Source organism: Chenopodium quinoa, unplaced genomic scaffold (genome assembly GCF_001683475.1).
Source record: "Chenopodium quinoa cultivar QQ74 unplaced genomic scaffold, ASM168347v1, whole genome shotgun sequence".
NCBI lineage: Eukaryota > Viridiplantae > Streptophyta > Magnoliopsida > Caryophyllales > Amaranthaceae > Chenopodium > Chenopodium quinoa.
The window spans coordinates 2,547,143-2,574,275 of NW_018743196.1; the positions used below are offsets into that span (position 1 = coordinate 2,547,143).

A 27,133-nucleotide genomic window follows, 5' to 3' on the forward strand; every position below is an offset into this window, starting at 1 on the left:
CGACCTTGCAGTTAAGTCGCCCACTACCCGTCCAACTTCCGCAATTATCCACATTAACTGTTGTTATCTCATTAATCATGGGTTAATTACGGTTTAAATTCACATTTTTGGATTAACAAATCATTCACTTCCCTCCTTTTCTGATTAAATCAAACCCGACCCGTCATCCTTCCAAATCGGGTCTGGGGGGCAAGTTGTTTGGGTCCAATTTAGTCCAATTGGGCCTGGTCACTGAATGATCCAATTAAAAGCCCAAGGTTAAGGTTCAACTCTCCAAATGTGCTAAAGTCAAAAATCAACATCCTCAAAGCCATGTCAAGGTCAGTCAACGGCCCAATCAGCTTGGCCCAGCCCAACTGACTTCCGGGCCCAATCCGCCTCCTTCATTAGCCAAGGTATAAAAGCCAACAATTTGGTCAATTCTTGGTAAGACAATAAAGCCTCAAGCAACTAAACTCTTGCACAGCTTTCTCTCTCTAATATACTGACTTAAGCATCGGAGGGGCCTTCCTCGGCGTCCCCCCCGAGGCTAGTTTACGTGTATTTGTTGTGCAGGAAACCCTCGGCTCCTGCGTCGTTCGGACCGAGACCAAGTTCCCTCAAGATAAAAGGATCTTCCGAGATTCGATTGTTTTCATCCGAAACAGTTTATAATCATACTTATCTAAATAATGGAGAATTAAAAGAACCCTTTTTTGTTATTGTTTTTTTTTAATAATTAGCGCCCATACCTTAAAATTATTGAAAGCCATGTACTTGATCTCATCAAAGTAGTTGTTGCTGAAAAGGCAAAGACAAAAGAAAAGAAAGCAGCTCCATAAACTTTTCCTTCATCACTTTCTTGGGAACAAACTAACAGATCAATTCATATATGGAGTAGCATAATTTAAAGCTAGTTAAATAATCTAACAACCTAACATGTAGTTGCAAGCTAAAGAGGATGGATGGAGGTTGAGGCTATTAAATCCCGAGGCGAAGCTCCAAATCTAAATCTTCCTTTGCCTCTCCAAGACATAGCTCCAAGTCCAACCTTACAACTTCCTTAGATGGAGCGCGAGTAGTACTACTTAAAACCCTAACTTCATCCTCTTGATCATGATCTTCAATGGAAGAGTGAGGAACATGTTTCCATTTTCCTACATCTTGAGAATGATTATCTCTTCTTTCTTTTGTCGGCGGTGTGATGGAGGAGAGAGATAGCGAAACCAAGGAGTATTGGTGAGCATAGATGTTGTTGTTGTTTGTTGGAGAAGAGGAAGAAGATGAGAAAGTAATTATAGGGTTAGAATTAGGGTTAGGGTTAGGGTTTAGATTTGGATTAGAATTAGGGTTAGGGTTAGGGTTTTGATCAAATTCATTAGATATTAGTGAATTATTATTAAGAGAAAGATCTCTTAACCTAGCCCTATCTCTCCTATGGATGTTCATATGACCTCCAAGAGCTTGAGCCGACCGAAATTCCCTTTGACAAAAGCTGCATGAATAATACTTTGGAGGCCATGGATATCCATAAGGATAATCCTTGTCAAACTTCATCAAATTATTCTCACTAATCTCCCAACCATCTTTCACTTTGCTACTACCACTACTCAATAGACCTCTTTCCATAGCCACAAAACAACTAGCTAACCGCGATTTGATTTGATGATGGAGGTTCCCTTGAAAATGGTTGTTGAGGGCCAGGCCAAGGGGCGCCGAGGGATGAAGATAAAAGAGAGAGTTTAGAAAAACATTAAAGAAGGTATGGAGTTGATGAGAGTGTTTGTTTGGTGGGAAATGAGTAGTATAAGGTAAAAAGAGCAAGAGTTTGCTTAGTAGAAAAGTTGAAAGATTGTTGGTAGCTAATAATAATAACACTAAGAAATATATATACATGAGATATTACATTTAATTTATGAATGCACTTACCTGAAAATTTTCTGATACTATATCAAGCATATTGCTTATTCAATGTAAGTTGTGACTTAGGTTGCCAGGTGGTTCCCTTTTGCAGAAATAAGGAAGGAAAGAGAGAAAGATAGAAAAACATAGCTTCCATTTAATTAATACGTGTAGCTGTGTAGGAGTGTAAATGAGCCGAGCCAAGCCGGGTAAGAATTACTTACATACATACAATAGCTAGTGCAACTGATTATTTATTAGCACTATGTAGTATTTAAAATATGTGCATGCTAAGTTAACTAATCGTACCAGTAAGCAGTTAGTTGAGGTAACAGTGCTTAATTTCTTTTGGTTCTTTTAATGTTTCCCAATTCATAAAATTGATTATAGGTTTATTATTAGTTGTAGAAAAGCAATTTTGTATAAATCAATTATGGTAGAAATGCATGATACTCAGTATAACACTAGTTAGTAAGAGCACATCATATTAGTAATGTACATAATTTTATGATGAAAGTTATTTCTAAAACAAATTAACGAGGGAGTAATTTTTTTTTATTTTAAAAAGAAGGGGAGTAGACTATTTTAATAAGCAATTAAAAGAGTCAATGATACTTACTTTTTTTTTTTTTTTTTTTGTTTTTTGACAGGAGACAAGTCAATGATACTTGTATATATTGAAGAGGTCAAATTAAACGAACTTTAAGTTAATTAAATCACATCATCACATATATTCATTCACAAATTATGATGCCCTAAGTTTGGCACTTTGACGAAACCAGAATTATTATGTTTGTAGTTTATTTAGTAAATCCCAATACTCAAAATAGTCTCATTCTCACATCTACTATATTGTTTTTTGATCACTTACATCCCTATATTATTCAAATTAAGTTATGTTTAGTTCAACTTATATAAGCATATATCTACGTTACTGCGTTACAATTTTTTTTTTTTTTTTTTTTTTAAAAAATGAATATTCGTTCATATCTTTTTATATTAGTTTACTAAATTTTAATATCATAATAAAATTGGGAAATTACCTAAAATTGAAGAAATAGTACATATACTGATATACATCTATCAACAGCGTAACAGCATAAAGTTGTGTGCTAATTCTAACCTAGAAAGACTTGTTTGACTTGGTAACGAAAAAATGACGTAAAATTTTACCACAAAATGAAAGAAAGAACCAAAGAAAGAGGCCAAAGGACCAAAAAAAGCCAACCAGTGAAAAAGTGGTTGAGGATATCAATAGTCCATGATTATTAGTGTTACCATGCATTCTTCTTTGTGTGTAGTATACTACTATACTACTATGTATACATTTTTAAACTCCCAATTTCATGAAATACTAGTACTTTTTATTTTTGAAGATAAAAATACAAGTGAAAGTTACGTAATATAAGTTGTGCTCTTTGTGTATAAAATCTGCTTATCTATATTGAACAAATGGCGTCATCGAGATAGGTGAAAAAGTTGTGGATATATACTTCCTCTATTTCTTAATACATGCAACATTTAGATTATTTACAATTTTACATCGTCCATGCATATTCTAGTAAAAAACATCGTAAATATATAAATGTCACTGTTGTCAAATTAATATGGTCATATTTATACTTTGATCTGAATGCCTTATAGTGAAATACGAAATGAGTACATAATCAGCATAATTGTGGTGGTAAAGCAATACAAAACTTGGTATCTCCCACTTAGTGTGGCAAGACTGCCTTTTATAAATATATACTTCATAAACAGATGTTTAAAATTACATGAAATGAGAATACATAATAAGCATAAAATAAATATATACTTCATAAACAGATGAGGAAGCTAAATTTCCCACTTATTTGGCGTTGAAGCCGAGCAAATGTCTGAATGAATTATCCTAGCCTGGGAGGCAATCCATCCGCCGAACATCCTTTCTAATCCTACAAAACCTCCTAAATTCTTGATACTATCTTCAAACAAAGATTGTTTGGCGAATCTTGAAATAAGCCCTACTCGACGTATTAGTCAGCTGGGGGAGGTTATCACTCGTCCACTCCCCAGTAAGAACGTAAAAATACTACTGCATTTTCACCTCACCAAGGGTTGTTTGTAACTTTATATGCAGAGAGCAGGATGTACACTCCTTGGGCCAAAACTGTCACCTCTCAAGTTCACAAGGCCTGCACAAGCATTAGCCTGGAGAGAAAGGAATTCACAGGTATCCAGAGCACCAAGAATTCGATCCAATACTACCTATGCTTCCGACAAGAAGCTAAATCCGGTATTATCTCGAATGAGAGGAGGAATTTCAATTTTTGAGATACTAATCTCCTCTGTAGATTTCGCCATGTCATCCACTGAAAACGGTATACTGCACAAAGAATATAACAAGTCAGCAGTCATATTGAAATAATTGCAGGAAATGAGAAACAGGACATGGCCTGGGTGGGTTTTCTCAGCTTACCTTGAGTCGTCATCCAGTAGAAAAGAACTACTGACGGCATTGTTAGAATCTTCTGTCATTAACACTCTCATATTCGATATAACCTACAGAAAAAAAATAGTGCACATTGTATCAGCTAGCTTATATCAGAACCATTTTCTTGGTCCTCTATTTACCAGAAGGTAGAAGCTCTCGTCATATTGCCATAAAGCTGACTTTGAGGTTACATATAGGATTTGTTAGTTATGCAGAAGACTACAAAACCAGAACTATAACAGCAAGTGACTAATGAATAATTTTTATCAGATTCAATGTTAGAGTTTCATGAGAGGCTAGATATGGTGTCTACTACCAAAAGGACAAGTAAAAAAATTTGGAATGGAGATAAAATTTTATCAGAAGGATTATGATGATGAAGTTCTTAGAAATTGCTGAGATGCTTACCATGGACCCTAATACACCTCGAGAGTCTATTTGGGTGGGTAAAACCATCCAATATACCTTTAAATGGTCAATTTACCCGTTTACAACTTCCACCGATTTCATAAACTCAAGCCATCCACGGACATTTATGACAGCATATAATGATCATACTTGGTTCCAAACGACATTATATGACCCTGGGATGTATTACCAAGTATCTCAAGACTTTTCGGCACCGGGTTTCAAAACCTCCAAAATTGCTCAAAAAACGTGGATAATAGCCTTCAATTTTGGAAAATTTTGACTTTTTTTTTGGCCGAAAATAAAAATTGCCGAGATGTTTACCATGAACCCTGATATCTTTTGGGAGTCCAATTGGGTAGGTGGAACCATCAAATTTGCCTTTAAGCATCCAATTTACTTGTTTTCGTGCACGCCTCTTGTATAAGCTATAAGCTTTCATGGGGTCTTTATGTAGCCGAATAATGGTCATATATGGGTCGAAAATATTATACGACCTCGGGATGCATCCCGTAGTGTTCAGTGAATTTTTTACACCGGGTCTCGAATATTTTTTTTTTTTTTAAAAAAAGAATAATCCTCAGACCTGGGGTGTTGCAGCAAAACAAAGAAAAAAAATTCTAACCCCAATTACACGATACTATGTCAAATAAAATATTGTTGGTGGCCGCATAAAACTTACTTCGGGAGACAAGCTATGTGTGCTATATTTGTCATCCCAGTACATAGTACTGATCCTGTAAAGCTGCTGAAGGCTAAGCACCTGTAGACAGAAAATTAGAACTGGTCCATAGTAAGAAAAATGAGGAAATTATTGTAATAGTATTCTTACTGAAGCATGAAAGTGCATTACTTACTGGGCAAAGATCATGACTAACTTCATCTAGAGTTTTCTGAGGCTTTTGATGAATGACCTGAATAAAGACAACAAATTAGACCACTTATTAACACTTTTCCTCCTAAAAATTACTATCTACTCTTCTTTCCACACACCCCAGCCTTTTTTCTTTATCAAGCTGACTTATATATCCCATATAGTATGCGAAAGTAATAACTACTCAGAATGGAGATCACTAATTGATAGATTTTTGAGAGAGTGTAAATATGAAGAGAATTAATATTGTCTCTCCAAAAAAAAAAAAAAAAAAAAAAAAAAAAAAACATGATTTAAAGAAAAACAATACCAGAAAACCAATGGCTTGTCTAATATGCTTCAGCTCATCCCAAGCAGAACCTGCATACTGTCAGTTTGAATTTTGGCTAAGAAAATTGTAAAGGAATACAATAATAGCAAAGCAAAAGAGTAGACATTATAAAAGATACCTCCTCATTAGCATCAAAGCACCAATTTTCTAATTCTGCTAGTCCTGCCTTCACATATTCAGCATTGCTGAAAGAACAGCACTCGCGTCTCAACAAAAGGCTGGTCAACAGGCAGAATAATCAGGAAATCATCTTAAGTTACACGAAGTAATGAGGAAATTCATTAACAAGTATCAACGAATCAAACCTGTTGAACAACTGTACATTGATAAAAGAGAATACTTGGGTGTATACTTTGCGCATAAGGAATGAAGGAACCTGAAAAGGGGTAACTCAGAATTAATAACACTCAACATGCTATGGATGTATCCTAGTTTTATACAAATATTATCCATCAGTTCATAATTAGGAGAGTAGTGTAGAGCATCACTTGCAAAATATTAAAAAAAGTGCATAGCAGTGGAAGATCTTTTAGAAATCAACAATTTAGTAAACATTAATTTCCTTACTATGCACAAATAACTATTGGCCTCTGAGTATTTTATAGATCAAAGTATCAAACATATTTATGCACAAGAGATAACATAAACATTACTCCTTGGCTCTAAAAGAAGTTATCAATCATTTTTCATGTTAACATATTAAAGTTCAGAAGCACTTCAGCTCTTAACCAAGAGGCAAAATTTAACACTCATATAAGAAAGGTCATGAACTGGTAAAGGTATGACCATAAATATTGCTAGGAAAAAAAAGGGTGAAAACTCAAGTATATTTTGTCCAATTAATAACCCACATCAGTGGTAACCAGCCTGTGAAAATTTAGACGTGTAATAGACTAGTCTACTGGGAAGGGGACTTTTCGTATTACACTTGGTAATATAAGGCTGTTATAATTAGCTTGTGGAAGAAGGCAGAGAATTGATTAGAGTTGAGAGAGGGCAAGGAAGTCAGATAATGATACTCCTTATACCTTACATCTCATTTTACTTGCCCATTTAACCAAGTTTAGTAACAGCTTTTTGGTCAAAACGGAGAAAGTAAAATAAGACAAGAGGGAGTATATATAGAGGAGATTAGGGGAGGAAAAAAATAAGCAGAAAACACTGAGGCTAATATAATTTTCTCAGCTTGTAATTGGAGTATCCAGCGTCCAGTCACTTGAAGGCCTGGGATTTTTAACAATATCTAATGATTTAACTAGATCAACTAACAATCGATTATCCATTACCCCCCGATTTCTCTTCTTCCCCAATTCTGTAGTTCATGTTTTCTGATCTGTACAAGATGTTTAAGTGTTGAAAGATGTTACAGAGCAATGAAATTAAAATCGATCAGTTTGATGTTGAAAACAAAACACTAATAAGGTATAATAGAATAATCATGCAAAGAGGAACTGACATGATAAGCTTTCATCACACTGAGGTAATTGCTTAAACTCTGTACAATCCCTTTCCAGTGAACAAGCAGTGACTGGTGAGCTGATGGACTACCGAGAGTGATTGAAGTCACTTTTCTTGGCGCCTGCCAATTCATAAGGTAACTTAAATGGATAAATGGTGATATAACTTGACACAGGACCTCAGTTGTTGATATCTGCTAATATAAAAAGGCTTTGATGACGTAATTCTGTACAGATAAATTACCTGGATACATGAGCTCAACTGAGGAGATATCTCCTTTTTCAGGTTATCACGAATCATTCCATATATCTTCTCCACATATGCTGTTAACTGTTGTTTAAAAAGCAATGCAGGATATTTGGCTTCGATCTGATTCAAAGAGCCATCAGTTCCACCATTTGTTTCACCTTCAAGCGAAGAAAGATCGACACCCCGAGGGATTCCACGGAAAGTCTTGAACGATGTAAACAAAATCTCAGCATAAGTTACAAATACTTAAGAGTGAACAAATAATCAGCCAAAAGCTACTTTACCAGGGTCAAGTTTCTAAAAAGGCCAGCTGAAGGACGCCTCCGCTGCGGGGGCATTCCAGCAGCACCACCTGCTTTTACTGTGCGTTGTAACAATAACAATAGGTATGACGTATTAGACAGCCAGTACGCTAAGAGGTCATTATTATCCTGAGCCTGAAATATAAGGCACTAGTAAGTTCATAAAAGCCTCATACAAGAAGTGGATTTTGCAACTTACAAGACACGTTCACTGTTATAGACTCTAACCTCTATCGCGTGGCCTATTGTTTGAATGATTCTGTCAAAAATGCTTGTTCTCTCCACTTCAAATGATCTCCAGTGCCGTAGGCATTTGTATATGATACATGCTGCAATTGGTCGATCTTCAGCGAAGCCAAGTTGCTGAGCTATACAACGGATGAGCAAATCTTGGTTCTCCTGCTGTTTATCATTGAGTGCTTTCTGTGCTCTACCCTCAACCTCAGCAGGATCCCTTACGACCATGGATGTACTATTACGTAGTTCCTAACACATGATTGCAATTTGACCCACAAAGTTAGGTGAACAGCTTTAGTAGTAAGAATTTATCAAAATGCAAATTTAAGAAGGGTAAAGTTTAATACCACATTTCTTGTACTTTCAGTTCTCTGCAAGCAATCATAGAATTATTTAGGTAAGATACTGCAACTAGAAGATTCTAAAATATGTTGCGGATACAGCAGTGAATCACATTACCTGCATTAATGATCTAGAGCGTGCTGCCAAAAGCTTATTATTCTGTGCCATGGTTATAGCTTGTTGGCGAAGAACTTTGTTCTCAGATTCTAAGTTGGTAAGTCTGTCCTCAAGCCTAACAACAGAATAGTTTGAGCATCATGAATGTTAACCCAGCAGAACATTCAGATTCTTTTGTATGATTCTTCCAAATTTTCTTAAATTTATGCGGGTAGATTTATCCAATTAGAATAAAATAAGGATACATGAACAAGCAGAGAAAAGGGATAATATCTAGAATCAATAGCAGATGATAAATGATATTACAATGACAAATTCCATTGAATTCAAGCAAGCAAAGAAAAAAAATCCCTATGGTCACAATAACTAAAAATAATATGGTCCAAGGAAAGTTTAGAAAACCCTTCTTTGCTCTCACAAGGGAAAAACCTAAACTATGTAAAAGTAATTAGGAAAAAAAAAAGGTCCTTATCAGAGTTTGCATTAACTTCTTGCACTGAAATATGGTCACAAACTCACAATTACTTGCCAACCAAAAGAGATTATTTCTCAAAAATTAAAGAGATCAAACAAGAAAGAGGATAATTTCCTATGTGTTTTTTTTTTTTTTTTTTTTTTTTTTTTTTTTAACAAAAACTATCAGGAAAGAACAAAAAGAACTCATATATCCAAACTATCCACCACTACCTGTGGAAATTAATGAAAGGAAACATAAACAAAGTAGGAAAAGACAGATAATGGTATGAGCCTGAGTGCCTGACTATATTTCGCAATCAAGCTATAAATTTAAAAGAACCTTTGTGAGTTGGATAAGTCCAGTCGATCACCACAAGCAAAAGTGAGGCAAAAAAACTTAGTATAACAGAAATTTCCTTCCACATTTTGCTATGAAAGGATAAATATGATATTTATAGGCAAAATTATACATCTCAAGTTTTCTCCACTCAAAAATTGCATATTCAGGAGACAAAGAACGGTCAAAAGTGTGAACTAATATGTGAATAACCATAGCAGTTTTAAGAGTATAAACAATACAAACCTTGTACATTCCATGTTCCAGATTAAGTTGTATAACGCAAGATCTTGCCCATAGATTTTCTGGAAATTGCTCTTCATAGAATCTTAAGTTCGTTAAGCTATCTTAGGATGTAAGTAGCAGCCTACGTCTCCTCAATTCTACTAGTCTTAGGGACAAAGTGTTTTGTTAGTTTGAAAAGAAGGTATGTCTACCAACCCTGGAGCAAAATTAGTCAAAAAGGGAGTGTCTTGAATATTACTCAGGATTATGTTTGTCATTTTAAACCGTTTATCATATAATTTTGTAAACCATGAACTCTCTTCCAAGATTAGTGTCTCCTACTGCCAAGGATGTTTTTACTAATGCTACAGACATCTTTAACCGGGCCAGAAATTTATGCACTTCACCTCTATATGGAATGAAAGCTTTTCCCACTGAAAAATTCCCCATATTGTAGTCATGGTCGCTGCAGTAAACATAAAAGTTCACATGCTGCAACATCATGCAATGACCTTATATTTCAGTGACAATATAATAACAGGTATAAAGCATATTTATGCTTTCACAGGTCAGTTAAGCAAAAGCAGTAGTGGAGAACAGATAAGTTTCTTCAAATTTTCCATCAGAAATAATGTTGGAACCCTTATCCATTCCATCATGTAAATCAATCTAAGAGTGTTACTACAGGTCTACAGCAAATAACAAGCTCTGAGATCCCCACATCACTTGGTACTCTGACAACCATTTCACGTTTTTCACCAACTCTAATCCCATTTGCTCCATCAACAATGAGCATTTACCTAATTGTTACCACCACTGATTTCTGCAATAGGAATTGGACACCTATTCAGATCAATAGGGGGCACCAATACAGATCTAGGAGAAGGAAGGAATGATGACTGATTGACTGATGAGTAAACATCGAAGGCTACAAGCAAGAAGAGGACAGAACAAGACAAGACTTACCAAAGGTGGGAGATCAAACAGATTAGAAATTTGATGAGGTTGAATCAGACGATGCAGCTTTGTGTGGCCTTCAACTGGTACTGGTGTAGGAGGGGAATATATCATCTTTCTGTGTAATATAGAAGAGCTTGTACAAGAAGACAGAAAAAGCTAGAGCCACAATATAGGCTGGAGCTCAATTTGATAATAATTCCAAAGGAGTGTACAGCTTCCAGATGAAAAATGGAGCAAATGAAAGACTATATATTTTACCAACAATGAAGGCCATCAAATGTCCGTCTTTAACGACTACAGCTACTGCTAGCATAACTTGAAAAATGAGAGATGCGAAGAGTAATATGAATAGACGAAAAATGGAAAAAAACCTAAAGAGCAATGAGAATTATTCTGATGTGCTGTTAAATATAGGGGAAATGTATGAAAGAAGGCAATGATTAGCACAAGAAAGGCATCAAACTAATTTTTCATAAACAAAGATGTATATAGGTGGTGGTACAGGGAATTATTTATCAATGTATCTTTTAACCTAAGACAGAGGCTACCTCCTAAACTTCTTCCTCACTTAGCTGAACCTTATAGAAGGTTCTACTATAAAACATATTTTAAACATGGTATACATTATGAAATTGCTTGGTACATTGTGTCTCGGTGACGAGGTTATAAAATTCAATGATTTCGATGTGAGCAAATGACAGTGAAAGGTTCTAATGGTTAGATAACAGAAAATCTGAAATTCATTTAACTTCTATGGGATCTGTACTCTTGGTCTAGCTGATGAAGATTTGGTCAGTATATATGAGGACATAGGTTCTACTAAAAGACCATGTTTCTCAATCCAATGTTTTAAATATAAGTAATCAAAAAGCTAGAAAGAGCAACTTCCATCAGAAAAAGTCATTGAAGGCCCCCTCCTGATCACTTTCCCAGTTGTCAGCTCCTGCACAATGCATGCATCAAGAGAGAAAAAAAAGACAAATATTGTTACTGATGGATATATCCTATACGTAAGAAAGTTTAAGGAAAAATAAAACTCTAATCAATACATCAGATGATTTTTTTAGAATTGATATGGAAAAGACTCCATATGTAAATGAATGGAGAATCAGTAGACTTCATTCCCTAGTATTGACTTGAGATGCATTCTGATCTTAACGCTCTACTATTTCTGGCAAAGAGCAGAAATGATCACACTAGAAAAGCTGAGCTAACCTGTAGGTCCAGCATGGGAAAGATCCTGAACTACCAGCTGGAAAACATCAGGATTCAGGAAGGACAAGTTTCCTGGACTTGAAGCAGGGGCTTGAGGAGTTAAGTCAGAAGCAGAGGATGAATCGTCAGAAGAAGAGGAAAAGACACCACGACGAGAATCTCTCACTGTATGCTCTGAAGAACAACACAAGTTTGATGAAGCTTGTAAAAGCATTTTCAGCTCCGAGAATTGGCTGGACATGGAGAACATCATCCTGAGACATGCTAAGTCACATCTATTGTTAGTCAAAAGACAAGTATGAAGTTCTTTCAGTCACCTGCAATCATCCTCTTAACCTAAGCAAAGATAGTTTGTACTATATAAAAGGAATGTTTTCCCTCTCACAATTCCCAAAACATTAATTAGGAATTAGGAATTTCTTTGAGTATGAGAGGGAAACTGTCAGGGTAACTCGATTAAAAAAATCATAATCTGGTCCAAATTTATCTCAAGTTCAATTCGACCAAAAAATATGACAATAAAACCTCACTTAGGCCCTAGTGAGACATATGAAAACAGTTTTAAAATCCGATTAAACAAAATAAAAATCAAGCTGTGCAAAGATAACTTCCATGACAAAAAAATACATGCCCAACAAAAAGGGTAAGTCATGAAAGAATAGATGTACATCAGGAAGGAAATAAAGGTGCTAAGAAAGACATTAAAAATGGACTTCACCTATATAACATGGGGGCAATCAATTCACTTGACATCCAGGAACTCAAATACTGTTTATAGGTTTTGTCAAAAAATCACGGAAAAGTTCAAAGTTGCCAACAATTGTAAAAAATCCTTACAAGAAATACACTTTTCCCTAACAGATCATGTACTGACATGCTTCCACCTCTATAGCAGATTATTTCCACATTTTGACATATAGCTTTTGTTCATCCTTTCTAACCAGACATGTCCTTGAATAAAACACCTAAATCCAACAGTATTCTACCAAGGACAAATAAATTGCCACAAAAACCAGACCTAACAGACAGTGCACAAATGACCATTCAACAATACTCTCCTTACCTTTGTGGCTTTGTGGAGTTTTGCCTGATTGCCAGAACCAACAATTCCTTTTAAACAAATACATGACAAAAATCTTATCATTTCTAGCTCCATAAGCATAAAAGCAAACCTTAGGCCCATACTCATGAGCTTTATGCTACTTAAGCGAGCTGCTAAAGTAGTCATTGCTTCAAATCAGCAACTTCTGCTTCCACATAGGCTTCTAAAATCTTAGACCTACTCAGAGAAGCTGTTGATGACTTCTTATATGCAGTCATTTATAAATATAAAAGGAGTCGAGTTCCATGGCATATGTTTATAATCCCAATTATCACTTCACACACAATAACATTCTTTCTATATACCATCCTAATCACCTACAAAGAGAGTACAGAGCTCTAAAAAAGCCCTGAATAACCTATCAACCTAGAACACATCAACACAAGATATCCATCACCCAAGATTATATTAATAGCTTAAGTTATTTAAGCCAAAGAAATACTTCCTCCATCACACAAAACTTTCCATGACATATTTATCTGAACCAGAAAATTTTTCCAATTTTCACAAATATCTAGTCAAGGACTCATGGCAAAACCTCACAAATATCTAGTCAAGGACTCATGGCAAAACCACTGGCTGAATCACTCATTGTGGCCAATTACTGATAGACAGACTAGTACAACCATAGATTGAAGGCCTCCCAAGAAAATGTAGTAGTGCTTAAACAGGGAGGGGGGGGGTGAAATATAGTACGGTCAAACTTGGAACGTTAGACATTTTTAATAACAAAGGGTGTTGTGTGTACGAAAAGATGTGCTATGAACCCTTCTCATCTTCTCTCCTCACTTACCCTTCCTAGGGAAAAAAAGTCAAAATGAGAGCACATTGCATGCCTAATGCAAAGTAAGGCCTCTTCCATCCATCTAACCTACAAAAGACTCCCTCAACCACCATACCATGTCCCATGATTTACTTCTTTCATAAAACTCTAACACTCAACCATAGAGTAAAACTAGAAGAGTTTACTAATCCAAAGTATAGTCAAAGATTTGCAGAAAGTAAGCATATTGCTACATTAGTAAAACTATACAAGTCATCTAGGAGAAACAAGAAAGTACCATAAGCACATTGGAGAGAAAAATATCATCACCTTCTAATTTAGTACAATATATACAATCATGCTAAAATTCCAAAGATCATTCAAATCAAGACATCCACCATCAAAATGATAGGAAAAGGAAACAAAGGGCCTCTTTGCAAACCTTAAGAACTTCAAACCACTTCTTGAGGCCTTTGTCAACTACTACATCCATTTTTCTTACTGACACTTTGTATAAATGGAAACCAAGGAGGGGAGCCACCCATTAGAGTACATTTACTAATATGACGACAGATAGAGTTTATAAAGTGAGATAGTAGATGTTAAAATTGAATAAACTTATAGAAGGTTACCATATACTTCCTCCTTTTAAAAAAAGATGACATGTATTCCTTCTAAAGAAGTTTCTTTTCAATTGACAAAATACTATATTGGGAAAGTTTTAAGTGGTTAATGTTAACTCTACCCTTACTCTTCTTTCCTTCTCTCTAACAGATTCACATGTCTCTCCTCCCTAACTCTATCTTTGTCACATATCACAACCACCACCTCTTTCTCTCTCCTCCCCTAGAGCCACCACCGCCACATTTACTCTCTCCTCCATGGGAGAGAAGAGCAGGTGAGTGCAGTGATGGTTAACCAAACAGGGGTGGCTGTGAAGTTGAGTGTGAGGGTGGAAGATGAAGGTAGGAAAAGGTTAATGGGTAAAGGTTACTATCTCATATGCCTTTTCAAAAGTAGACTAACCTAAAAAGCTACAGAAAGATATTATATTGATATGTGGTTAAAATTTATCGGCTGGAAGAGAAAGAAAAAAAAAAAAAAAAATCAAGCTACTAGCTTTATACACTGTTTGCAAGGATGTATTTTTAATTCAATCTCTATCTTACTTGTTAACAATTAAGTTGGTAAATCGAGTGAATATTACTATCATAAACTTCCCAACTTTCCAAGTATAGCTTATAGTATACAGCTCAACTAATCAAATTAGTTAAGATCAACGATCATTTGGAATGGGGCTTTGCTATTTAAATGAAGAAAACCTAAAGATCTCAAAATAGCCTAAATTTACAAAGCAAAACATAAAATTACCTATTAAGAGAATCTTGAAGTTGATGAACTCTTCTTTCTGTTTCTTCTAATTTCTTACTTTTCTCTTCACTTGATTCATGGGCTTCTTTATACATCCTTTCCCACTCGTCAGATCTTTGTCCTTCTGACTCTAGTGAGACCTGCATAAATTGAGGAAATCCTCTAAGAATCTAAGAAAAGAAAGAAAATATTGCAAGCAACAGCCTAAAGGGGCAAACCATCTGCAAATGCCTCCTGAAAATCTGTTAATAAATCCCATGATCCTAGAAAATATGAGTATGTCATTTGAAAGGTAGACAACATGTTTATACGAAGCTGATGAGCTATGCCAAGAAATACTGACAAGATTAATTAATAGGCCTAGCTGGTGACAAAATATACCTTTAGATAGTTTATTTCTGCAATTAAAGTTTCAATTTTTTCAGTATCTTCTACAGTAACAGGAGTTTCTTTGACAACAGATGCTGCCTCTATGACGGCTTTCTGAGAAGCCTCACGCTCCTTGACAAGCAATTCATTTGTCTCGTCATTTCTTCTCTGCATGTCTTGCAAAGATTGCTGTAGCTTTGCAATTTCTTGCTCCTTAGACTCCTCAAGGTCCGTCTGTATAGAGCCACATCAATGATTCTTTTGAAGATTAGAGGTATATATATGGATTTACGAACTGACTAAAAATTTATCTACGGTCAAGTTATCAATCAGTTCCTAGAACGCCAAGTTCAAAGCATATTACGGATACCAGAAAGTCTATAATGAATATTACCCGTAATCGTTTTTCAAACTGTAGACGCCACGTGAGATCTTCTACCTTCTTTTCAAGTTTATCCTTTGCTTCTTTGAGTGCCCCGGTTTCTTTGGAAGCCTTACAAAAAGGAAAGAAACAAAGGTGACAAATACATCAACAGAATATTGATACCTGACGTAAGTATAAAATTGATGGGGTTCGGAAAAAATTAAACAGAACCAAGAAACTCCATCTGACCATCTCGCAGCTTTACTCTATAAAGAATACAATATTCTCTACTAGCTAGTTAAAGTGCTTACACATTGCTACTTAACAAAGCACGCTGAACATATCAAAGTCATCATAAATTGCATCAATTTGACCCTTGTGACTTTGAGAACATCAAGAAGCAAAGAGGGGCAGAGGTTGAATTTGTAAAAGAAAAGTAGTGTATTTCCCTTGTAAATATTGAGTATGAACTAGTTTCTAACCCCAACCCCAAAGAGATGGCCATACCCAAGTTTTGTACCAGCTGGATGTGCTACACAAAAATGTTCCAAGAGTATGATTCTAGACAGTCTGACAGATCTAGGTTTGTTTAGGCTAACCTATTGCATTTAATCTGGTGCATTGTGGCTCTTTAGTACATTTTGAGACTATTTTTATACTTACACCCAAATAAATATGATATACACTTTATGCTATGAAAAAGCATTTGTACAAAGATAGTGATACTGAATGTAGTCCCATTCCTTATAAGATGTAACTATTACAAAAGCTCAATTTAGCTAGAATCTAACTGCGAAGAAAATTCTAGATTTAATCCTGATTTTAATGAATAGCGTCAAATTTAATTATAATATCATAGCATCCCAAATTCAAATCACCTAGTTTAAACTAGCCATGTCTTGATTAAGATGTTTGTAAAAATCGGATTTTAATTGGAGCCTAATATACATGTAGTCATAATATATATAAGCCTCCAAAATACTTTGCCATTACCTACGGAAATTCAAATCTCGAAATTCATGTGGTATTTTGAAACAGACATAAAAGAAGAAAGCCTAAACATAAAGATGTTATCATAATTACTGTAAATATCAAAGAACAAAGCATACACATACCATTTTCAACTTTCTCAATTCTTTTCGAGCTAGCCGCCCCCTATATCTGCATTGTGTAAGAACTGCTGCCCATTGTAGCTTCTTATAATAGGAACATGCTAAGTGGCATCGCCAAAAAGCCTGTGATTATTTGGTCAAAAACAGCCATTACTTAAACAATTGTCAACACACTTTGAGGCTTTGAGCAACTAAAACATGGATATGTAACAACCTGCATGATCTTTGCTGCTTTTGCTTGCTTTCTAAATCTGAATTCATTGCGAGCAGCCAAGATCCTTGACCCTGTTTGTAAGGTGAGTGCCGAGAACTGCACTCGTGTATAAGATTTTCTGGACAAGTGTCTACGCAAGTTCTTCTGAAGTTTTATGGAGGCTGCCTCTCTTCTCAAATTTTCAAAAAGATTGCAAGCAAGTCTTCCTGCAAGGATGAAAACAACAGGGAGAAGAGAAAGATGAGATACAAACACAATGTCTCACTATGGCGAAAATTAGACTAATTGGAAGCTATCATGTTATCAGATTTTAAAGAGGCCTACTCCTCCATAGTGTTTGTATATCAACGGCAGCCTTGCGCAAAGCAAGAAAATGTTGACGGGATATATGAGTTCTGATTTTCCTTTGAATAGTCCTTGCAGCATTGCTAAGTTTCTCTGTTCTGCGTGCATCCAGCTCAGCCATTTGACCAGCTCTCAGAAAAACTTTTGTTTTCCCAATCTGCAAACCATCAAATAGTTAGATATGTGAAAAGACTGAATAAAAACCCCTACAAGAAAAATAGTCAGTATTCTGCGGTGGATCAAAAAATTCAAGCAATACTCAAATGAAATCACTACAGGACTAAAGAAAACAATAGTTGGTATTGTCATACATATACACAGAGTATATCTAATTTTAAACCTTACAAGTATGCAAACAGTGACTAAGAGTAAGGGGGGAACAGGGGCGGGGGAAGTTGGTCAACTTGATCACAAACTACAAAATTCTTTCATGATCAGCAACTTTAGTTTTTCCTTAGTATGGCAAAATATTTAATATAAGAATACAAAGCTTCTATTCCTCACAACCTTCAGGAAAATAACATAAACTATAATTAAAATAGCATTGGACACCAAACACATATGGCAACGTAAAGTCATGAAAGGCCTGAAACACAATGTGATAACTGCTTTTGGATCCAGTATTGTGCCGTTCAAACAGCTGTGTATTATAAAAGTACAACCATACAGGCAATCTGATTACATAAACAGGAAAGGGCACGGCTTAGAAATGATTGAAGGAGCACAAGTTTTAAACAAGAACTGGATACGTCTGGTTAAACATGCACATTGGCTTGTAGGCAATGACTAGTTTTGCGGGTTTTATTAGTTATCAAGCAGGACTAAGCGAAATGTTTCATCTACTAGGCAAAAATTAAAAATAAAAAAAAAAAAAAAAAAAAAAAAAAAAAAAAAAAAGGACTTCAGATATCTTTTCCATATGATCACAAGAGAAGTTAGTCTGATGAGCACAATCATATAGACTTTAAAGAATTATTACAGAACTTTGTACACTGATTGTGAGAGCAAAGTAACAAGCAGCTAACATTGACGAAATATTGAAGAAGGGTACAGGGTAATCATTCAGTAACCTGGTAGTTAGTTAAACCCATCTTTTCCAAAATCTTTGAGCATACAACCTTTTCAGCATCACTGGACAAAAGCAAAGTGCGCAAAACTTCAATTGATTGCATTAAATCAACAGGAATTATGAGAAACTACAGGTATATCAGACACATACTTTTCTTTCACAACTTCCGGAGCAAGAAGTTTAAATCGATTAATGAATTCAAAAAATGTCCGACGTGTGGGATATCCAGCACAGCTGATCCTTATTGCTTCTAGAACACCCTAAACAGAAGAATCAGTACAGAAAGATAATTAAAAAAAATTAAACGATTGATTAAATGGTAGCTGGACTGATATTGTACTCACACCACAACGCAGTTGCTGCATGACATTCATATTCTCAAATATAGCAGGCTTAAGAAGATTATTTGGCTTTACACATCTGATGTAGTGTGGTTCTGTAGAATTCAGTGTTTCCATCAGTTGTTGTAGTTGAAGCTGGATCAAAATGCAAAATGTGTAAGTTTCAGTATGTACAGAAATCATAAGTTCATTAACAAAGAAAAATTACAATCAGATACCTTAAAACGAGAAGCAATAGATGAGAACTTAGAGGATTTGGTTGTCTCCTCAGCAATTACAGGGAAGAGGCCTGCCACAAAAGAACATTTGGAAGCACTCAACAAGTCCTGATGTTCTGGGACAACATAGTCCTTGTTCTTGTCCAGAAATTGATCAGATTGATATTGAACCTTAAAAAGGGGGGGGGGGGGGAATACAGAAGAATAATTATCAAACAAAGAAAAAAAATATAGTAAGCCAGAAATTAACCAGCTAGAGAAAAAGATTGTGGAAATCCAAGTCACCTCTCCGGCATAATGAGCAATAGTGAAATCAGTACGGGATAATTTTTGCTTGATGAAGCGCTTATTAGTCTTAAAAGTCTGATATAACTTTTGCGAGAAGGTTTCATGAGTTGACTTTGGGAACATACTGGAATAGTTCAGCACAAAGAAGAAGAAAACAAAATTCAAAAACCAATAACATACTAGCTTCCTCTTGTAAACATCAGTGACAACCCACATGACAAAAATAAAAGTGACCAGAAGGGAGAGAGTATATCTTACCAAGCCTCATCAAGCAGTGCAACAATACCTCCAGGTTTCTGCATAAAAAATAAATGATAATTTTCAGGAAGATTTCACTTCCAACTTCCAAGGGTCCAAACACAGCTGGAGAAAAACATATAGCGGAATCTGCTACTTGCAGAAAGAGGCAAGAGCGTCAACAATTTCTTACAAGGGTACCTACACGACTTACTGGAGAATAGATACTAACTTTACAGGAAGGATGCTAATATGCAATGCACAAAAATCTTCTGCCCCAGGTTCTAAACTGACACTAGGTGATTTTTATCTTTGTATTTTTTGGAGGGATGAATACCCAAAGATATTAGATTGTAATTCAATGGTATAGACAGCCTTCTTAACTACTGTACATACTTATACAAGCTATTATGTCTCATACAGCCATACACGTCAACATGTTATCATATCTTAATAACTGAAACCCTTATAAAACGAACTATGCTTGCATCCCCAACAAGGCATATGCAATGGTTCTTCTTTTATAAAACCTATATAAGTATCATCTTCATTACTGTGAAAGAGATGATTAAAAAAATAAAAAGCCATTCAAGCAGCTGACTCAATATAATCCACCGAAACGTTTTTGACAACAATGGCAACAGCATAGCAAATATTAAGCTATCAGGTCCACATCATTGGGACACAACTAGTAACATGTAACAATCACCTTTTCAAGAAGATCCAAGACATCCTGGTTATCCACAAATTCAATATAGCTCCAATCAATTTCTTCCTTTGTGTACTCCTCTTGCTCCATCTTGAAAACATGCTGAAAACAATGAAAATATATGTTATGCGGAGTAGAATTTCAGAGTGCTGAAAATACTATTCTAAACAAAACCCAATTATAATATGCAATCTTGTTACCTGATTGAAATGTTGTTGCAGCTTTTCGTTTGTGTAATTGATGCAAAACTGCTCAAAACTGCATAGCCATAACACAGAGGAGTGAATTGGTGAAAGAAACTAGTTTACCTCTTTAATATTTCCCCCTTTTACCTATTAGTCTTGAAGCTTTCAAAGCCATAAATATCTAGGACACCGATCAAACACTTGGAGTTAGGATCTTGACCAATTGATTTGTTGATTTTATCCACCAACCTTTGTGGAATAAAAGAGCAAGTTAGCCAAAAAAATGCTTCAGCAGTTCAGCTTAAAAAAAACACTATCAATCACCAGCTATAGGCAATGAATATAGAGAGCATAATCACATCAAGGCATTACCAATCAAACAAACGGGAATATATTGTTTTTGCTAAACCATCTCTGCTCACTGTTGCGGCCCCTGGGTCAAGGCTTCTCTTTATTACTTCTTCAGGGGTAATCATTACACGTTTGCAAAGAGCATCTTCCAAAGCAACAGGATCACACCTAAATTAACAGAGACATCAAATATCACAGCATCCAAAAGTGAAATGAGTGCATACATCATGAATTTAGCAATAACTTGATCATACATGAGAAGTTCAGCGGTTGTTTGAAGATGGAACTTGGATTTATCATCCTTAGGAACCGATGAATCAACTTCTTGACCCTTGGAAAACTCTATATTACCAAGATGAAGAATAGCAGCAACCACTCTAAAAATTGCATCCTTCATATAGAAAAATGAATGGGAAAAGAGAGATTATTTCCATGTATATTGTCATATTCAATAAAGCATCAAAGGCATAAAAAACATAATATACCTGTTCTTCCTTACTTATTCCAACTATGCCCATTGCTCTCCTTGTAGCAAGATAGTCTTGAGCATCATTTATACCAACTAACTCATAGCAATTTGATTGATTCAGATAGTGAAATGATTTAGGATCTCCCAGCTTGTACTTCTCCACTTCCTGTTATATATTTTCAAATAATTCATTTACTAGAAGGTTACCATCTGAAACTTCAAAAAGTACAAAGCTCAAGCTGCACCAGATTTTTTAATACAGACCTCTTTCGGTGCTGCACATAGAAGATAAAAGCAGTGATAGTTACGCTCAGGATCTGATATTTGGCAAACACGAGATCTTTCAAGGAGATATGTCCTGATGGCTGCTCCTGATATTCTTCCACACTTGTCAAATTGAATCTCAACGAATTTACCAAAACGACTGCAGAAGCACATTAGGAAATAATTAATATCATACATGACTTTAACATTGAAAAACCTGGAATTTGTGCACTTAAAATACAAACATGGAATGACTTGACAATTGGGACCCAAAAAAAAAAAAAAGGAAACTGGCAAAAACACTACAAAAGGATACCTGTAGTGCTTCTGACAAATGATTATTTCAAATCTTTAAATTTCTTTTAACCCAACAGACAATTACTACACAATGGAATGAACAGTGTCCGCAGATAGAAAGAAGTGACTGCAATAAAGTTTTTTTTTTTTTTAAAAAAAAAAAAAAAAAAAAAAAACAAACCTTGAATTGTTATTGCGAACTGTTTTTGCGTTGCCAAAAGCTTCAAGAACTGGATTCGACTACATTCATAACAAATGCCATAGGTAAGTTCATATTAAAATATGAAGAATAACAGCTAAGGGACCTTTGGGGAAAAAATTCACATACCAATCCTTATGGAACAACTGCAGTGCGGGAACTACAAAAGGCAGGGTGATAGACATATACAGCCAAACTATTTTTAAACACCGTACCATAGTTATATACTATGCATTTGAAAATCACCAGTAAATTTCATGAATATATCATGATGAAACCCAGTGTATGAAGCTAAATTTCACACGCCTGTCACCCATAATTTTTCTCTCCTCCATTTGCACTCTTCTAAGCTACTCTGGTTCCTTCCATCCTTTTTATTTTTCTCTACTATGTCTAAAATGCATTTCCATTCCCTGCACCTTATGCATATCCCTTGCATCTTCCTTCACGATAATTATCAAAAGATGTCTCACCAGTCAACAGCAAAGCAAGGTTGTTTTCAATCAGGATTTCTCACACTTTCACACATGTCCAGATGCTACTCTAACTAAGAAGTGAAAGCTGAGAGGTGCAAGAGTGAAGACAATGCAGGTTGTAATCAAACTAGAATGAAAAGAAAGAATTTGGCGTAGTGTCCATTTTGGGACATCTAAGTATCTAACTATAAATGTCCACTATCATGATTTCACTCTATGAAAAAAATTAAAAATAAAATATGAAAACAAAAGGTATACCTACTCAGATTTTGATCTATGGAAACTTCGGTTTTCACTTGTTTGGTTAGTCATTATGGACACTAATAGTACATAGGGTATGCCAACACAGATTTTTGATCTGGCAAGTTTTCCACAATTAACATTAATTATGAAAACAAATAAGGACAAATATAGCTAAGAGTATTACAGATATCAATTTACTTCTCCATGTAATTTCCAACTTTACCAATATTTCCTTGCTAAAGCATGATTCCCAAACACATACTTATTCTACATTTCACAGCTATTCTTAATCTTTATCCCCAACCTTAAAGTAAGGTTCGTGAAGGGACATTCGCACAAGTCTGTCTTCCAATTAGTTGCCCCTTTATTACTACCAAGTATAAAAGTTTACAATCCATTTTCTTTAGATGTTCCAAATACAAATTTCACACTTCTATTGTTATTAACTTTTCCTTTTCTCTCTCCATCACATCAATATTATATCAATCTTTTTTTATGGCATTACCTTTTCTCTCTTTCGATCCACTTAAAAACATTGTATTCTCATCACAGCTACCATTAATGTGCAAAGAAATTAACATGCCAAGGAGTACGGTTCACTTCCTTAACCAATACATCCTTTTAGGCAGTAGAAAAAAGGAATTACATCTTTTTACATAGTTCCACAGAGCAGTTAGCATAAGAAAGTGTGTATGTGTGTGTGTGTGTGTGTGTGTGTGTGTGTGTGTGTGTGTGCACGCGCATGTGCTGCTCTTGTTATTGTGGCAACAATTTTCCTAAGTATTGGCTTGAACATCAGCCCAGGTTGAGGTTAGCCTTCTTTGTTTCCTATAATTCTTTACCCAATTAGCATTCTTTTAGCGTTTTAGTAAAGTGCGCTCTTCTGCTAACCTCATAAGACTCTTTTCCTATGAAATTAACTATGAGGTTTGATTACACACCAATGCCATGAAGACAGATCAATTATCTACATTTAACTCTTACCTCCAAAACTTGTTGCTCAACAGTCAGCCCCTCTGTAGCAGCACGACCGCCCAAATAGGCAAGGTATCGCATAAGCATTTTAGTAGTCTCTGTCTTGCCTGCTCCACTTTCGCCACTAACCAGAATGGAATTACTTTTACCCTCATTCATCATTGCCCTGTAGAAACAAAGTGTGAGTAAAATTCAATAAGATGTTAAGCAAAAATTAAATATACAAGAAAAATTGAATATAAAAATAAAATAAAAGTAATAAGATATAGCCTAAAAGGACAATAAGATAACAAAATCACCTAAAAGCAACATCACCAAGTGCAAATACATGAGGACTGAGCTCTCCAAGTGCTGCCCCTTTGTAGTGGTTCATCATTTGGGTGTCATATATATGGGGCAGTCTTTGGAATGGATTTACCGCAATGAGAATATTTCCAGTGTAAGTCTGCCATGATGTCAAAGAGTATCATACGATATTATAACAGAGCCGGCCCATAGCTGCAGCAATTAATGATCTTATCTCAAGGATGAACAAAAGCATATGTTAGACATTGATTCAAAAAAATCCTTACATAGATTTCATTTAGAGCATATCGAGTTCCTAAATTCTGCAGCACTCCAGGCTCATGCAAATAAGAAAGCTTTGTCATGTCATCAACTCCACCATCTGGAGCTTCCACATCCTTTGGATAAACTTTCGATTGATTTGCCAAAACCTGTTAGGCATATTACAACAACAATTATAATGAATTCTAATATATAAACACCAAAATTTCCGTTCTTGAAAGTTTGACTTGCTTCCTATTTTGGGGTGGTTTAAAGTTCAATTCACTTTTACTCCATTTCATTTTTGGCAAATCCCTTTTACTATCTTACCCTGCTTGACTCACATTATTTACACCTTTCGGCCTATAACTAAGTAGCAACTAATACTACAGTATAACGTTCCTTGACTTTACAATCGTGAGCTTCATAATCTAGGTTAGAAAACAACTCTTAATATTGTTGTATGCCTAGGGATTGCGGTGTCTTTATAGTGTCAATGAAATCAATATTGCTAAACTTCATGCTTGTAGCCTTGTAGTATCAGTGTCGTTCAATTGTTTAGGGTCATAGCACAATATCTAGTCCAATTACCAAATCATCACTTACGTTGGAAACAAGCTATGCCTTATATAAGCCCATATATAGTTGGAAGTACAGAGTAAATCAACAAGGTTGATACATAACATAGCATGCAATGCACATTGTAAAACCTGATTTACAAGCTAAAACTTAAGATATGGTAACAAATTCCTGACAATTTTTCACCTAAACTGTCAATCAACTTCATAAAAACTATAGATTATATTAGCATTTCCTAAGAAACATATGAGTATTTACAACAATGATCCAATTTTCTAATAAAATTATATTTTTACCTGCTTCCCATTTGAAGTTTTGATTTCAAGTTCTTCACCATTGATTTTTATAACTTCTCCATCAACCCAGCAAATATCTGGGTCTTCCACCCAAACATGAGACCCCACAATAATATTCACCTTAGAACCCTGCAACCAACCATCAATGGCAACAATCAACAATCATATTCTATATGATTAATTTTTAATAATTAATTAACAGATCAATTCATCACAATTCTAAGCAAGTTAATAACCAATATCATCCAACAATTCAGCTCCATAAACAAAATTAACAATACAAAATGTATAAATTGAAATAAATTACCATTTTTAATAACTTTTTTTCTGAATTCCGCTGATTAATTCTAAAATGTCTCTCACAAATCCCTAATTATTCCCATTTCAGACACATAATTTAAAAATCACCAAAAACCAATTTCTCATTTTTCATTGATGAAAAAAATTGAAAGCTGAACCCTAGGAAATCAATCGACGGAAAAATAATGAAATTGAATTGGGGAAATAGGAAAAAATTGTGATGAATCAGAAGAAAAAAGAGTAAAGTGTGAAGAAATTTTAGGGGAAAGGAGGAGTAAAATTGAATGGTAAAAAAAATGAATAAAAAAACTGAAAAATCGGAAAGATTGAAGAAATGGCCTAAAAGTTTTGCCCATTTGTTGGAATTTCGTGGCTGCCATTCTTCTTCTTCCTCTGCTTCTTCTTTCTTCTTTCTCTTTCTCTCTCTCTCTCTCTCTCTCTCTCTTCTCTCAAATTTATACGTTTTGGAACCACCAACAACCATTACGAGTACTAAACTACGGACCTTCTATTCTTGAATTTTACTGTAAAAAAAATTAAATACTGAGTATACAAAGTACTCCGTATAATTTTTTTAAAAACAGTCTTTTCACCAAATGTCGGTAATTATAACTCAATTCACCATACTCATTAAGATTTTCAAATTCATTATATCTTTTTTTTTCAACAAAAAATTCATTCTATCGTTAGTTCTTTTTTATTAGAAATAATTGATTTAAATAATCTAATCTTTGTACAATCTTATTTTATGGGCAAATTCAAGTTACTAAATTTGAGTTTTTTTTTTTTTTTTTTTTTTTACTCAAAGGACATGCATGTTATTTCTCCGGTTAAAATGGGGACAAATTAGTCAAGTCTAGGTTAAAGAAAAGAAAATGGAGTTAAGGTGAGGAAAAACTGATGAGAAGGAGAAACTGAGATCTTCATTACTCAGATTGAGCAATTTTTCAACAATGGAGGGAACACTTAGGGTTAATGATGCCCTTAATTTACATATTTTTCTTAGGATTTTTCGGTAAATTCGGCGGCAAAACCACCAGAATTTTATCGCCAAAAGTGGTGTATTCGTTGGGGTTAGAGTTTGTTGCGGTGTTAGTAGTACGATCAATGTTGTGGTGTTAGGTGAATTATTTCACCATTGTTATACTCTTGCAGACAAGTGAAGAGGGAAGAAGAAGAGAGTGATGAAGAAGGAAGCACTACCATGCTCAAATTTCAATACTAATATTTACAAGTAACAAAATTGCCAATTGAGTATTTGTTATTAAAATTGAGTAACCTGAGTTACCTCTTATTTTATTAATCTGACCTTTTGATTATTCAACAACAATTCAAACTTTATGCATTTGTCAAACAGGTCACTTAACCTAAAACAATAGGTCACCTACCACGTATCAATTTTTCATTTGTCCAAAAATATTTTTTTCCAATTTTTTTTTTAAAAAAACTTTTAAATTTTTAAATAAAAAACTATTTTTTCCCTTCCCCTCCCTCCCCCCCCCCCCCCAATTTTTTTTCCTTTCTTCTTCATCTTATTTCGTTTCCACCTCCATGAATGCACCACCATATGCCTCCACACCATTTCC

The 27,133-nt window shown here is 35.1% G+C and overlaps 2 protein-coding genes across 2 annotated transcripts; both read right to left on the minus strand.

The window, feature by feature from the left end:
* Positions 1-676: 676 nt before the first annotated feature.
* Positions 677-1,901, minus strand: LOC110732910 (transcriptional regulator SUPERMAN-like). The gene has a single exon (XM_021912897.1). The coding sequence runs from the start codon at positions 1,873-1,875 to the stop codon at positions 961-963; it is 915 nt and encodes a 304-aa protein (XP_021768589.1). The 5' UTR covers positions 1,876-1,901; the 3' UTR covers positions 677-960.
* Positions 1,902-3,566: 1,665 nt separating this feature from the next.
* LOC110733150 (myosin-9-like) lies at positions 3,567-26,066 on the minus strand. The gene is made up of 38 exons (XM_021913174.1): positions 25,555-26,066; positions 25,248-25,376; positions 24,399-24,542; positions 24,126-24,271; positions 23,836-23,992; positions 22,115-22,173; positions 21,637-21,796; positions 21,389-21,538; positions 21,158-21,294; positions 20,925-21,071; positions 20,700-20,801; positions 20,568-20,625; positions 20,368-20,469; positions 19,680-19,717; positions 19,419-19,545; positions 19,134-19,304; positions 18,919-19,050; positions 18,725-18,834; positions 18,576-18,636; positions 17,485-17,662; positions 17,161-17,366; positions 16,950-17,069; positions 15,865-15,963; positions 15,483-15,704; positions 15,102-15,241; positions 8,673-8,787; positions 8,561-8,584; positions 8,205-8,462; positions 7,959-8,111; positions 7,669-7,878; positions 7,424-7,546; positions 6,273-6,343; positions 6,086-6,185; positions 5,947-6,003; positions 5,620-5,676; positions 5,445-5,525; positions 4,340-4,422; positions 3,567-4,246 (listed from the first exon to the last, which is right to left on the minus strand). The coding sequence occupies exons 1-38, from the start codon at positions 25,555-25,557 to the stop codon at positions 4,129-4,131; spliced, it is 4,548 nt and encodes a 1,515-aa protein (XP_021768866.1). The 5' UTR covers positions 25,558-26,066; the 3' UTR covers positions 3,567-4,128.
* Positions 26,067-27,133: the final 1,067 nt, after the last annotated feature.

Coding starts and splice junctions, on each gene's coding strand:
- LOC110732910 (XM_021912897.1), bottom strand. CDS start 1,875: ATGTATATATATTTCTTAGTGTTATTATTATTAGCTACCAACAATCTT.
- LOC110733150 (XM_021913174.1), bottom strand. Junction 21,539..21,636: donor TATGTGCAGCACCGAAAGAG/GTCTGTATTAAA, acceptor AATATATAACAG/GAAGTGGAGAAGTACAAGCT. Junction 19,051..19,133: donor CTATTGCTTCTCGTTTTAAG/GTATCTGATTGT, acceptor ATTTTGATCCAG/CTTCAACTACAACAACTGAT.